The sequence below is a fragment of the Heterodontus francisci genome, chromosome 10 (genome assembly GCF_036365525.1).
Source record: "Heterodontus francisci isolate sHetFra1 chromosome 10, sHetFra1.hap1, whole genome shotgun sequence".
NCBI lineage: Eukaryota > Metazoa > Chordata > Chondrichthyes > Heterodontiformes > Heterodontidae > Heterodontus > Heterodontus francisci.
This window is the reverse complement of record NC_090380.1, coordinates 81,867,433-81,882,050: the sequence shown is the minus strand read 5'-3', so window position 1 is coordinate 81,882,050 and position 14,618 is coordinate 81,867,433. Positions and strand designations below refer to the sequence as shown.

The 14,618-nt window shown below is 41.3% G+C and overlaps 1 protein-coding gene across 4 annotated transcripts in view; it reads left to right on the top strand.

The window, feature by feature from the left end:
- Nucleotides 1–14,618, top strand: part of LOC137374575 (E3 ubiquitin-protein ligase DZIP3-like) — a 153,449-nt gene that overhangs the window by 94,109 nt on the left and 44,722 nt on the right. For 3 of the 4 annotated variants that reach the window (XM_068040875.1, XM_068040873.1, XM_068040874.1), the window contains exons 25-30: nucleotides 1,647–1,734; nucleotides 11,469–11,570; nucleotides 12,018–12,155; nucleotides 13,241–13,383; nucleotides 13,551–13,671; nucleotides 13,796–13,891. In XM_068040875.1, coding sequence (XP_067896976.1) covers nucleotides 1,647–1,734; nucleotides 11,469–11,570; nucleotides 12,018–12,155; nucleotides 13,241–13,383; nucleotides 13,551–13,671; nucleotides 13,796–13,891 — 688 coding nt within the window. The remainder of the gene's footprint in view (nucleotides 1–1,646; nucleotides 1,735–11,468; nucleotides 11,571–12,017; nucleotides 12,156–13,240; nucleotides 13,384–13,550; nucleotides 13,672–13,795; nucleotides 13,892–14,618) is intronic. The other variant, XM_068040876.1, reaches the window with a different exon arrangement.

Here is a 14,618-nt window from a genome sequence, read left to right as displayed (position 1 = left end):
TTCTGGGAGGCACTGCAGATTCCATCTTTAAGGATCCTTCTGTCCTGCTGAACTCTTAAATATTTAATGTAACTTTCCAGTGGAACAGCAATTCTGGCATTAATAAACATCAAAAACCCCAGCCTCCCCAACACACAATCCCCGCACCAAAAAAATACCCTGAGGAAAAACCCTGTCTTTTTTAAGAACTGCTTTCTGCATATAGTTTATCTTTATTGTCTATTATGAAATGGGGGGACTTTTGCTTGCCCATTGGGGATACTTCAATGGGGTTAAAGGTCTTTATTTGCATGCAGGACACATACTTGCAAGATTTTAAAAATCCTATGTAAGGCCCAGTTACTTACTGCTTTGAGTTCTTTTTTTTTTTGAAAGAGTTCTCCTCCTCTATAGTTAACTCTTATCAGTTCCATAACCTTCTTTAATATTTCTGTGTTCTTTCTTCCACGATCATTTGTAAAAACTCATGCAAAATGTTTATTTCCTACTTTATTTTCATCCTTTGCAGTTTCTTTCACCTTTAGCCCTAAATGGTCAAGTCTTCTTTTTAACAATTGATTTTTGCATATAAAAGTCATTGTTTCCTTTTATGGTATCTACTAGGCTTGTGTCACATTCCTTTTTTGACCTTTTAATTTTCTGATTCACCGCCTTACTAAATGTTCTCTTTATATTTAATATTATTAGCCCTAACTTTATCAGATGCTTATATTTAAGTTTTTTTCCCCTGTTCATGCTATAGTATTTTGTACTATGTGCATCTTATTATCTCTCACTTTTGTACAATGTGGCCCTATTTATATAACCTAGGAGCTGCTTGTTTTACAGCTTTATCAACTGATGCGCTCATTTGTAAACATTTGCGTACCAAAACCTTAAATCTTTCTGTTTCTTTACTCTTAGTTTTACTGTTTAATATATTCATGTCCTCTCCTTTTTCCCCCAAAATATATCATCTCACATTTTTTCACATTAAATTTAATCTGACATCTCTCTTGATCTACCAACCTATTTATGTCAGCCTGAATTGGTTTACAACCCTCTTTGCAATTAACCTCACTTCCTATTTTGTGTCACGTGAAATTTATAAAGCGAGAGCAATGGTTCTGACACTGACTTCTGGAGAACATCACGGGTTATACTCCTTCAGTCTGAAAAATATCGATTAACTTTCTGTTTTCTGTCCTTTAGCCAACTTCTATCCATGCTGTGACATTTCTTTTGATAAATGTGTTTTAATTTTATAAACAAGCCTCTTATGTGACATCCTATTCATTAATTTTAAAAGTCCATATAGGTAGCAGCCACCCAATAAATTTCATTATTGTTTCAATTTTATAAATTGCCTTTTACAAATTTATATTGGCTGTTTTTCTAGGTGAATGTTAATTTTATCCCATATTGTGGCCTTTGGAAGCTTAGCCGCTACTAATGTTAGGTTGCATGTGCTATAGTTACCTGGTTTAAAGCTTTCTTTCTGAACGAAGTGTTACGTAGGCAATTGCCCCTCCCCAAGTCCATATGATGAAAAGTGCAAATACGGACAATTATCTCATCCAGGACGACCTCTTTTGACCCAACAAAAGCATTTTAAGATTCATTGCTTATTGAAATCTAACAAAAACCATTTTACCTTTGGCTAACAGGAATCCTGAGAGTGCTCATGCACGTGCAACAGTTGATGGTTGGCAAGCCATTGTAGCTGATATAAGAAACAAGATTGATTTTACAAAGGTGAGCTTTTTTCCATGTCAATTGATTATAAAGTACTGACTTTGGCTTGGTGTTAATTTTTGTCTGATTGTGCTCTGTGAAATTGGGAATTACCTGATAAACATATCACTATGTTAAAAGTGAAAGAACCATAAATTAAAAAAAAATAAAACTGCAAATCTGAAGTAAAAGCAGTAAATGCAAAAAGTACAAAACAGAAATGATAGGTTAACATTTTGGGTGTAGGACCTTTTCTGAAATCTGAAAGTTGTTTAAGCTCTTTTGTATGGTGGAAGGGAAAGAAGAGTGCCAGGGGCTGGGATGTGGGGGTGGGGGGTTTGTGAGGTGGTGGGGGCACAAATACTCCATTCAGAAAAAAGTTAATGGTTATACAATCAGAGAATGCTATAGCATAGGAACAGAAAACGGTCACTATATCTGTGCAGACTGCATCCTGAAGTTTATTTAATAGTAAAGCAAGAATATGTAGATAATGCAAAAGATCATCATATTTTTTATTTGTTTATGGGATGTGGGCATCGCTGGCAAGGCCAGCATTTATTGCCCATCCCTAATTGCTCTTGAGGTGGTGTTGGTGAGCTGCTGTCTTGAACCGCTGCAGTCCGTGTGGTGCAGGAACTTCCACAGTGCTGTTCGGGAGGAAGGTCCAAGACTTCGACCCAGTGACAGTAAAGGAAAGGCAATATATTTCCAAGTCAGGATGGTGTGTGACTTGGAGGGAAACTTGCAGGTGTTCCTGTGCATCTGCTGCCCTTGTTCTTCTGGGTGGTAGAGGTTGCGGGTTTGGAAGGTGCTGTCTAAGGAGCCTTGGTGAGTTGCTGCAGTGCATCTTGTATGGTACACACTGCTGCCACTGTGCATCGGTGGTGAAGGGAGTGAATGTTAAAGGTGGTGGATGGGGTGCCAATCAAGCGGGCTGCTTTGCCCTGGATGGTGTCGCGCTTCTTGAGTATTGTTGGAGCTGCACCCATCCAGGCAAACGGAGAGTATTCCATCACACTCCTAACTTGTGCCCTGTAGAGATGGTGGGCAGGCACTGGGGAGACAGGAGGTGAGTTACTCACTGCAGGATTCCCAGCCTCTAACCTACACTCTTGTAGCCACAGTATTTATATGGCTAGTCCAGTTAAGTTTCTGGTCAATAGTGTCTCCCAGGAAGTTGGTGGTGGGCATTCAGCGATAGTAATGTCTTAGAATGTCATGGGGAGGTGGTTAGACTCTCTCTTGTTGGAGATGATCATTGCCTGGCACTTGTGTGGCGCAAATATTACTTGCTACTTATCAGCCCAAGCTGTGATGTAACTCAGTGAGGCAATGCAAAAAACAAAAGAAAATGAAAGAAAAAAGGTCAAAAGCATGAGGGAGACAAAAAGAAGCAGGGTTGGGGGTGTGGTCTAAAATGGAAACCAGAATGCTAGAGAAGCACAGTTGGTCTGCCATTCCTGAAAAGATGAAAGAAACAGGCCAAACCATTCTGATGCAGAGTCTGCACCGAAAGCAGCAACCTACCTCCCCTTTCCTCTTGGTGGGCCAAATGCCCAGAAACCTCTACTAAAAATATGTGAGATATACTTGGTGTATTGCATAATCCCAAGCTCCATTGCTAGGGCTGACATCTTCTAGCCCTGACTCTCCAATCCTTGTTCCCTGTGAACTCAGCTTTCTGCTGAGGGCATTTCATTGTGGAATTACCCTACTGAAGCTGTGTAAGAAGGCATTTGACAAGATGCCATATCAAAGGTTACGAAGGAAAACAAGAGCTCATGGTGTTGGGGCGTGGTTAGAGGATTGGTGAGCTAACAGGAAACAGAGAGTAGGCATAAATGGTTAATTTTTGGGTTGGCAAGATGTGACGAGTGGTGTACCACAAGGATCAGTGCTGGGACCTCAACTATTTACAGATTACGTAAATAACTTGGATGAAGGGACTGAAGGTATGATTGCTAAGTTTGCTGATGACACAAAGATAGGTAGGGAATTAAGTTGTGAAGAGGACATAAGGAGGCTACAAAGGGATATAGATTGGTTAAGTAAGTAGGCAAAGATCTGGTAAATGGAGTATAATGTGGGAAAAAGTGAACTTATCCACTTTGGCAAGGAGAATAGTAAAGGAGCGTATTATTTTAATGGAGAAAGATTGTAGATCTCTGAGGTACAGAGGGAGCTGGGTGTCCTGGTACATGAATCACAAAAGGTTGGTATGCAGGTACAGCAAGTGAATAGGAAGGTAAATGGAATGTTGTTGTTTATTGCAAGAGGAATGGAATATAAAAGTAGGGATGTTTTGCTACAGTTGTATAGGGGATTTGTGAGACCACATCTGGAGTACTGTGTACAGTTTTGGTCTCCTTATTTAAGAAAGGATATAAATGCGTTGGAGGCAGTTCACTCAACTGATGCCTAGGATTGGGGGGGGGTGTTATCTTATGAAGAAAGGTTGGACAGGTTGGGTTTGTATCCATTGGAGTTTAGAAGAATGAGAGGTCCGTGGCGGGGTGTGGGGGCCAGAACATGGCCCCAGATGGGGCCTGCCATAGATCCCGACGCCGGCAGGGCCTGGCCCGCTCTCGATTGGACCACAATCAGCATATGCAAATGAATAAAATTATTACATTTACATATACTTACCCTTAATCTTGAGGGCTCACCGTAATCTTCAGCCCAGCGGACCGCACTCCCGCACTTTCGGATCCCCTCCAGGGAAATGAGACGCAACACTGGTTGTGGGGTGGGGGGGGGGCGGTGGTGGTGGAGGGAGGAGGTAAGTTTATCAGTGCAGGGGGTGGGGGAGGGAATGTGGTCAAATTAATGTCATGGGTGTAGGGGATGGTGGGAATTTAAACTTTGTGCAGTTTGGGGGAGGGGGAAGAACAGATGGTCAAGGTATGTGTTTTGGGAGGAAGGGCAAATAGTTAATTAAATTGTTGTTGCGGGGATGGGAAAGGGGCAAAAGAAATGTATTTATGTAACTTTATTGAGTATTTCTTTATTAAAATAAGCTGGTAGGGCTGACTGCACTTCAGAAATGGCCTCAGCGCCTGTGTGCAGGCAGCTGACGCTATTGATGGGGACGGACAGCCCGCTCCCTCCATGTGATCGGAGGGGCAGCCTATTTAAATGAGTCGCTTTGCTTGAGATCTCAGTGGCTCTTTGGCGTGCAGCCTGCCATTTTTGAAGCTCACCGCCGAGCTTATAAAATCCAGCCCGATGTTTCCCCTTGTGGAAGAGACTAGAACTAGGGGACCCAGTTTAAAAATAAGGGGTCGCCCATTTAAGGTGGAGATGAGAAATTTTTTCTGTCAGAGCGTTGAGTCTTTCCCCAGTCTTCCCCAGAGAGTGATGGAGGCAGGGGCTTTGAATAATTTTAAGGCAGAGGTAGATAAATTCTAACTAACAAGGGAGTCAAAGGGTATCCGGGGTAGACAGGAAAGTGGAGTTGAGGCCGCAATCAGATCAGCCATGATCTTATTAAACGGTGGAGCAGGCTCGAAGGGGCTGAATGGCCTACTCCTGCTCCTAATTGTTATGTTCGTAAGTGCACCAAGGTGGAGAAGGATAGTTAAAGTGATGAGTCACAGGATAAGTTAAAATCACATTGTGGCGAAAATTTTTAAAAAGATATGGTGTCTTTGATGTCCTCAGGATATCCCACAAGATATTACAACCAATGTTTTACGTGTATTAACTCTTACAGGCAAATTCCACAAGTTCCCACAAATGACAATAAGATAAATGACCAGTGAATCTGTTGTTTGAGAGAGAAATTTAGCTAGCCAACTGGGGAAAAACTCCCTGCTCTTTTTGAACAGTACCGTGGGATCTTTCACATCCACCTGAGCAGAAAGTCAGGGCCACAGTTTTTACATAGGATTGTACAGGATATAAGGGACAGAAACAGGCCATTTGGCCCAACTCGAGCGTCCTCTGGTCTTTCCTCATCTAAATCTCAGTGTAACCCTCTATTCCCTTCTCCCTCATATGCTTGTCAAGCCTTCCCTTAAATGAACTTATCCTATTGGGTTCAACCAATCAATCCACATGGTAGCGAGTTCCATATTCTCACTACTCTTCGGGTAAAGAAGTTTCTGCGGAATTCCCTATTGGATTTCTTGGTGACTTTCTTATATTGATGGTTAAGCTGTTCCCCACAAATGGAAACATTCTCTCTGTATTCACTCTGTCAAAACCTTCCATAATTTTAAAGACCTCTATTAGATCACTCTTCAGTCCTTTTTCAAGAGAAAAGAGCCCAGCCTGTTCTTCCTTTCCTGATTACGTACACCCACTCATTTTTGGTACCATCCTTGCAAATCTTCTCTGCACCCTCTCCAGTGCCTCTATCCTTTTTATAACATGGTGACCAGAACTGCACGCAGTACTCGTAAGTGTGGTCTAACCAATGTTCAATATAGGTTTAGCATAACTTCTGTACTGTTCAGTTCTGTCCCTCTAGAAATAAACCCTTGCGCTTAGTTGCTTTTTTATGGCCTTGCTAACCTGAAGTGCAACTATTCGTGATTGGTATATTTGTACTCCAAGATCCCTTTGTTCCTTTACTCCACCAAGACTTGCACCTTCCAAGTAATAAGTGACCTCCCTATTCCTACCAAAATGTGCGACCTCATATTTTTCTGTTTTGAACTTCATTTGCCAATTATTTGCCCATTCTGCAAGTTTATTAATGTCCTCCTGTAACTTGTTGCAGTCCTCCTCCGTATTGCCTATCCCCCCAATTTGGTGTCTTCCACAAATTTAGAAATTGTGGGCTGAATATTAATCACGCTCCGTGCTCTGCGGTGGTGCGCTTTGAACTCGACGACCTTCCGACATGGTGGTGCTGCCAAGGAGCCCCCGCGATATTATGTGCAGGGCTCATTTAAATGGAGGGGGTGGAATGGCCGCCCCCAATGACGTAGAGGGGACGATGGCCATGTGCTGATGTGATTTTTAAAGGGCTATAAGCCCACACAATTAATTTCAATATTTAAAGGTACATAAGTGTAATTTTTTATTAAGAAATAATAGATGTGGAGGCCTTACCCCAACACCACCCCCCACCCAACCAATGATCATCTCATTGTCCGAAATGACCAACAATTGGCTTTTTTCCATACCCGAACTCTTCCCTCCCCCCACCCCAACCTTCAGTCTTTTTCCCTTCCCACCATTCCCACATCCCATCAAAATTGTTTTCCCTGCTCCACCACCCCTCCTGCCCTGAAAATATTTATTCCTCCCCACCTCCCCACCAGATTCTCGCCTCGGAACTCCATACAGAGTTCCGAAGGCACGCGGAGTATGAACGGCAGCCTTAAAATCGGCGTGGGACAGCCACCACCTGCAAGGAAGTTTATTTGCATCTCTTTAGTGTTAATTTGCATATGCTGATGGAGGGTGCACCGAGGTCCCCTGCCGCCGGTAATATGCGGCGGGCCCTTCTCGACATCTCAGGTGGAGGCGGGCCTCTCCCCACAGAATTTTACTGTCCCCCACGCTGCAAGTCCAAATCTTTGATGTAAATTGTGAACAGCAGTGGTCGCAGCAATGATTCTTGTAGAACATAACTACCCTTTATTCCCACTCTCTGCTTTCTATCTTGAAGCCAGCTAGCAATCCATTCTGCCACTTGTCCCCTGACTCCATATTCGCTGATCTTATTCATTGGTCTATTATGGGGCTCCTTATCAAAGGCTGTTTGAAAATCCAGATAAATTACATCTACTGCATTACCGTTGTCTACCCTCTTTGTTACCTCCTTAAAAAATTCAATAAGGTTGGTCAGGCAAGATTTTCCCTTTTGAAATCCATGCTGACTGGTCTCTAATTCCCTGGATGTGTTCTACCCCCATTCTTAAATAAAGGAATTATGTGAGCTATCCACTAGTCCTCTGGTGCTGAACCTTTTTCTAATTATTCAATATGTGTTGTAATGCCTCGCTTCCCTAGATTCTTTTAAAGTGTGTGGACACAATCCATTTGGACCAGGGGCTTTATCCTCTTTGAGTTTGATTCGTTTATTCAATACATCCCCTTTTTAATTTTAAATGCATTTTTCTTGTTACTCAGTTCATTCAATACTATCTCTACCTGTTCTATCTCCCTGTAAATACCAAACTGAAATAATTATTTAATGTTTCTGCCATCTCTCTATTGTTACCTGTAGTATTATCCTGTCTATTCCTTTAACAGTCCTATTCCCATCCCAGTCTTTTTTGTTTTAAGTGATGTACCTGTAAAATGTTTTACTATGTTTTATATTTCTTGATTTATTTTCTTAATTCCTTTTTGCCTTCCTAATTGTTTTTTGATTTCTTGCCTAATCTTTTTGTATTCTGTCTTAACATGCACTCCTCTGCTGTCTATCTACTTAATGAATGCCTCTTTTCTTACCCACAAATGCTTCCTTATGTCTTTACTCATCCAAGGAATCCCACTAGTATTTAGTTTGTTCTTTCCATTTCGCGGAATACAGTTTTCCTGCACTTGGTTGAACACCATTTTAAATGTTTCCCATTGTTGCTCTACATCGATGCTTGCCAATATTGTTGTCTATTTTATTTTCCCAAGTTCTATTCTCAGCCCCTCAAAAATCAGCTTTTCTCCAATCTTTTAACCTGGCTTTCGACATACTTATGACCTTCTTATAGATATAGCTCTTGGGTCTAAAGGGATCAAGAGACAGTCAGCATGGCTTTGTGAGGGGCAGGTCATGCCTCACAAGCCTTATTGAATTCTTTGAAGATGTGACAAAACACATTGATGAAGGAAGAGCAGTGGATGTGGTGTATATGGATTTTAGCAAGGCGTTTGATAAGGTTCCCCATGGTAGGCTCATTCAGAAAGTAAGGAGGCATGGGATACAGGGAAAGTTGGCTGTCTGGATACGGAATTGGCTGGCCCATAGAAGACAGAGGGTGGTAGTAGATGGAACGTATTCAGTCTGGAGCTCGGTGACCAGTGGTGTTCCGCAGGGATCTGTTCTGGGACCTCTGCTCTTTGTGATTTTTATAAATGACTTGGATGAGGAAGTGGAAGGTTGGGTTAGCAAGTTTGCCGATGACACGAAGGTTGCTGGAGTTGTGGATAGTGTGGAAGGCTGTTGTAGGTTGCAACGGGGCATTGACAGGATGCAGAGCTGGGCTGAGAAGTGGCAGATGGAGTTCAACCTGGAAAAGTGTGAAGTGATTCATTTTGGAAGGTCGAATTTGAATACAGAATACAGGCTTAAAGACAGGATTCTTGGTAGTGTGGAGGAACAGAGGGATCTTGGGGTCCATGTCCATAGATCACTCAAAGTTGCAACCCAAGTTGATAGGGTTGTTAAGAAAGCGTATGGTGTGTTGTCTTTCATTAACAGGGGGATTGAGTTTAAGAGCCGCGAGGTTATGCTGCAGCTCTATAAGGCCCTGGTTCGACCACACTTGGAATATTGTGTTCAGTTCTGGTCGCCTCATTATAGGAAGGATGTGGAAGCTTTAGAGAGGGTGCAGAGGAGATTTACCAGGATGCTGCCTGGACTGGAGGGCATGTCTTATGAAGAAAGGTTGAGGGAGCTAGGGCTTTTCTCATTGGAACGAAGAAGGATGAGAGGTGACTTGATAGAGGGGTACAAGATGATGAGAGGCATAGATAGAGTGGATAGCCAGAGACTTTTTCCCAGGGTGGAAAGGGCTATCACCAGGGGGCATAATTTTAAGGTGATTCGAGGAAGGTTTCGGGGAGATGTCAGAGGTAGGTTCTTTACACAGAGAGTGGTGGGTGCGTGGAATGCACTGCCAGCGGTGGTAGTAGAAGCAGATACATTAGGGACATTTAAGTGACTCTTGGATAGGTACATGGATGATAGTAGTATGAAGGGTATGTAGGTAGTTTGTTCCTAGAGTAGGTTAAAGGTTCGGCACAACATCGTGGGCCGAAGGGCCTGTACTGTGCTGTACTGTTCTATGTTCTATGTTCAAAGGGTATGAGGCAAAAGCGGGAACAGGTTACTGAGTTGGATGATCAGCCATGATCATAATGAATGGCGGAGCAGGGCCGAAGGGCCTACTCCTCCTATTTTCTATGTTTTTATGTTTCTCTGTTATCATCTTAAAGCATCTTATATTATGGTCACTATTGCCTAGATGTGCCCCTACTTTTACTTCTCTTATTTACTCTGGTCCATTCCCCATTAGTAGATCTGATAGCGACTCTTCCGTTCTTGGGCTTTTTACATTTTAGGTTAGAAAGGTGTCCTGTACACATTGTAGGAATTCCATTCCCTTATCCCCTTTACCTACCTCTTCTGTCTAATTAATATTCGGGTAGTTGAAATCCCCCATGATTATTCTATGTTTTTTACTCCATTCTCTAATTTGTCTTCATATTTCCTCGTCCACCTCCCTTCTACTGTTGTAGGTGATCTGTAGACTATACCAATTATCTTTATTATCTTTTATCTCTATGCATATGGATTCTATTTTTGGCTTGCTGATAGCTGCATCCTTTTTTCCATTGCCATTATGTTATCCTATATAAGTACAGCTACTCCACCTCCACTTTCCATTCTCTATCTAAATATACTATACCCTGCAATGCTTAATTCCCAGTACTGATATTTCTGTAGCCATTTCTCAGTAATCCCTACTATGTTTGGTGCTTCCCAACGCATGATTACAGACGGCTGAAGTTGGGATTGTGGAAGCAATGAACAATGTTATCTTTAGAAGGGACTGTGCCTATGGATTACAGATAGGGAAGGAGAAATTGTGAACTGCAATTTATTTCTGGGCTATATGTAGAAGTAGCTCAATGTTTTCATTTCCTTTATGATGTCCTGAAGTTTAAATTCCCTGTCTGCACATGTTCTTTACTTGTCCTTCAGTGACTTAAGTCCTGGAATCCTCCACTCTGCCTAATTTTCCTGCATAGCCAAAGCCTTAAGAAAAAATAACCAATTGGATATTGGATTTATGTGTTAGCTGCCAATCCATTATAATTCACTGAATCTCACTTGATTCTTGGTCTGTGCTGAGTTAGCTATCTCTAGTTGCTCCAAATGACCTCAGCACCCAGGGCTATAGAAGGAGTACAAAAGTGAGACCTGCTCTTCAGTGCCTTTCTTTGTTCCCTCCCTTCATCCCAACACCTTCAACCATCTAGGATCCATAATCTGAAATTCCTCCCTAAACTCCTCCACCTCTCCACTACGCTCTCCTCCTTAAAATCCACCTCTCTCTGACCAAACCTTGAATCACCCCTTTTGATATAGCCTCTTTTGGATCAATGTCCTTTATTGTTTAATTATACCTGTGAAGCGCCTTTGGACATTATTCTATGTTAAAGAAACTATATAAGTACAAGTATTTATTCTTCTGCATTGTTTGGGCGCATATGTTTATTAGGGGAGAACAGGATTGAGTTTGAATTTGGTTGTGATGCCCTCCACAATTGAATAGTGTGCCAACATTTGTTGTTTAGGATTACACTTAAACAAAGGCTATGTTGCTGAGGTCGAGGTGGCTACCTGTTCCTTTGGAACCGCATCCTGGTAAAAGTGAATGACTTCAGGAGATAGGGAGGAAATTAGAAAGAAAATGCAGTTTAAGAGAATCTTTGAATGTGATCATATTACAAGTTCATAGCTTAATAAAAATCTATAGTTATTAAGACTTTCTGTGTCAATATAAACTGTTGTAATAACTTGCATTTTGTTTTCTTTATAGTAATTTGGACATTTGTTTTGTTATTCTTAGAATCAGTTTGATGAACAGATAAGTTTGTTGAAGAGTGGAACTAAACTAAGCGTACTTCCACAGATAAAAATCCCGCCACCACCTCCACATCCTGATGCGGTAGTACGTTCATTCTACTATAATTCCTTTACAACATTGACTTCTCTGTCCGATTCATTTTGCTCTGTAATAATTTTTCATTTTTGTAAGGCTGTACAATCAAAGCTTTCATGAAACCTCAAGTGGTATGTGTTTGGTTAATCGGGGGCATAGATTTAAGGTAAGAGGCAGCAGGTTTAAAGGGGATTTGAGGAAAAAGAAAATTTCATCCAGCGAGTGGTTGGAATCTGGAACACACTGCCTGAATGGGTGGTAGAGGCAGGAACCCTCACAACATTTAAGCAGTATTAAATGAGCCCTTGAAATGCCCTAGCATACAAGGCTACGAGCCAAGTGCTGGAAAATGGGATTAGAATAGATAGGCTTGATGGCCGGCATGGATACGGTGGGCCGAAGGGCCTGTTCCTGTGCTGTATAACTCTCTGACTCTATGGCTCCTTTCATTTATAGATGAAGCATTTTCTGGAACAGCATTTACAGGCAAAAGCAAACAATGTTCAGACAGGATTTGGGCAGCCCAAGTCTGCTAATGGAAGGTCCACTAATGTCACAGCACAGGCAGAGGCTTCTGCAGCTGTACATGAACAGGTAGGAACTAATAAATCCTATTAGACCAATGACTGAGATCAGTGATTCCTCGACTAAACAGAGAATACATGAAACATGGGGACATTTGCTATCCAGTTTGTTGATGTTACTTCACTTCTGGTGATTTGTTAACCTCCTAGATGCTTGCATTTTATTATTCCTTCCATAATTACAATGAATTTTGTCTGTGTACCAGCTTGTCGAGTGACTTATATTTGTTGAGTTTTCAACTTTGAGGCACAAATTAAAACTGATGTGCTAATGTTAACTTCAAAGTGTTTCTTTGTATAAACATCCATTTTCTGAAGTTTTAAAAATCTGAATCAATCTTGCTCCAAATAACAAGCCTTTACCCTTCCACCTACTGCTGAAATGATTGAAGAAAACTAGAGTGAATTGTTTGTCTAGAACGTACTAAGTATAGGGGCTTAAACCATTTACTCTAATCTAATTCTTTTTCATTTGTCCAATTGGGTTACACACTAGTATGATCTGCTTATATTTGCAGGAGTACTCATTGATGCAATGAGGCTGATGTTCTGGTTATGATTTCTGGTATAGAGATGCTATATGCTTCAGAGTTGGGGTATTTTGCAGTGGTCGTGACTACGAAGAAGCAAGAGCAATACTTGGGTGGGTTCACTCGAGACAGTTGCCATTCTTATGGTACCTGAGGCAGTGGAGGTTCTCCTCACATTTTTCCTTTCTACAAATGTATCCTGTGATTATTGAGACGGGCCTATCTGTAGAACCACGAGGAAGGGGGCTCCTGAATGATCTGTCCTTTCCTAGTCTTGGCTGCAGACTGAATGTGTTGGAGATGCTTTACTGTGCGGTGAAGGTTTGAGGTTTACTGCAGCAAGAAATCATTTGTTTCAGCGATGCTGCCTGGACCACAGCAGTATATGTTCTAACATTTCTGAAGGAACTAGTTTAAATAGAGAAAAAAATTAATATCCTTTTATTCTCCAATCGTTTCAGAGTCTTTTTATAGACGTAAATGATTTATTGAGGATTAAGTTGCATGTAGGTTACTTTCAGTATAATTATGGGACCAATGAAGGTTTCTATGCATTAATCCATAGGTTCGAGGGGCTACCCCAGTATCTGAACAAGCCACATCCCAGCGGTCTCTGCCAGCTGACAGAGGGGTAGCAGGAATCCGTGGAAAGAACAGCTTTGAGAGAATTATGGAGAAACTTTCAACATCCTATCCACAGTTTACCAGGTTAATATTAGTGGCTGAAATACTTTGTTCACAGAAGTGCCTTTGGGACCTTGTTTTCTCCAATAATACTTTGTTTCTCTGGTGCACATTTGATGGTAGCAATTGGCACATTGCTTTATATTTGAGATATGTGTAAAATGAAAATACTATTTCTGTTCGCATTTCAGGAGCTCATTAACAGACTTCTTGAAAGAAGTAAGGCTGTCCAATGGTGGATCTCTTTCTGGATTATCCTACGATGAAATTGTTAATAACGTAGCACGATTAGTGGAATTAAAACTTTCTGAGGTAAATTTGAGCAATTACTGCTTTTTGTAAAATTGGTGAGCATGCAATTGACAGTTATTGTTTTATGAAGGGAATCAGAGCGATTTAATATTTTTCTTTTTCTTTTTGACTTTCTGCATTTCAGAGCAGTAATAGTGGTCAAAATAAACCCTCTCAGCAATCTGTTTGGCGTTCATCTAAGCAGCAGGAGCTTAAGTCATGGGAAGGAGCCAGGGCACTGGTAATCTACGCTTGGCACATAATGTCCTGAAACACTATGCATATAAAACTTTGAGACAGACAGTTTATATTTTGACCCCTCTCTGACTTAGAGAATGTTGTAGCTCATTTGTACAGATAGTGGCATTCATTTCTTTTTTTTTAAAACATAGCTTCAAATAAACTGTTGAAGCCTATCATTGACACAGCAAATAGTCCTAACAGCAGAGAATTAAACTCTCATTCAGGGAGGGCTGGGCTTGAATCCCATCCTCAAATAAAAGTAAAATTTGGTGATTATCTATAGGTTCTGTTTTATTGGGTCGCCATTGGGAGGGAGAGGAAGAGGATTAAATTCGCAATTATAACCAAGCCCATCTTGAATACCTATCAGCTGAAAATGTGGTTATTGGCAGCCTGAAGAAGTCTGTGATCTAGACTTTCCTGTCTACCCACCTGAAGGGAGACAGTTCAGGGATAACCTGTACAATGTTGAAGGATATCACATTAGGCAAAACATATTTTGAACATTACCTTTGTCAGGGCTCAAGAAGAAAAGAGTTAAGTGCACAAGGCAAAAGTTTGGGAAATCATTTACCTGTTTTAAGTTTGGATTGTGAAAGTTATTATTGAGAAGAGGAATGTATTTAGAAAGAGCCCCCAAGGGCCAACTGGCCTGTTTTGCATCCAAAGCTCATTATTCCATGTGGACAAAAGGCACTTAACCATTTGAGTACATTCAGTTTTCA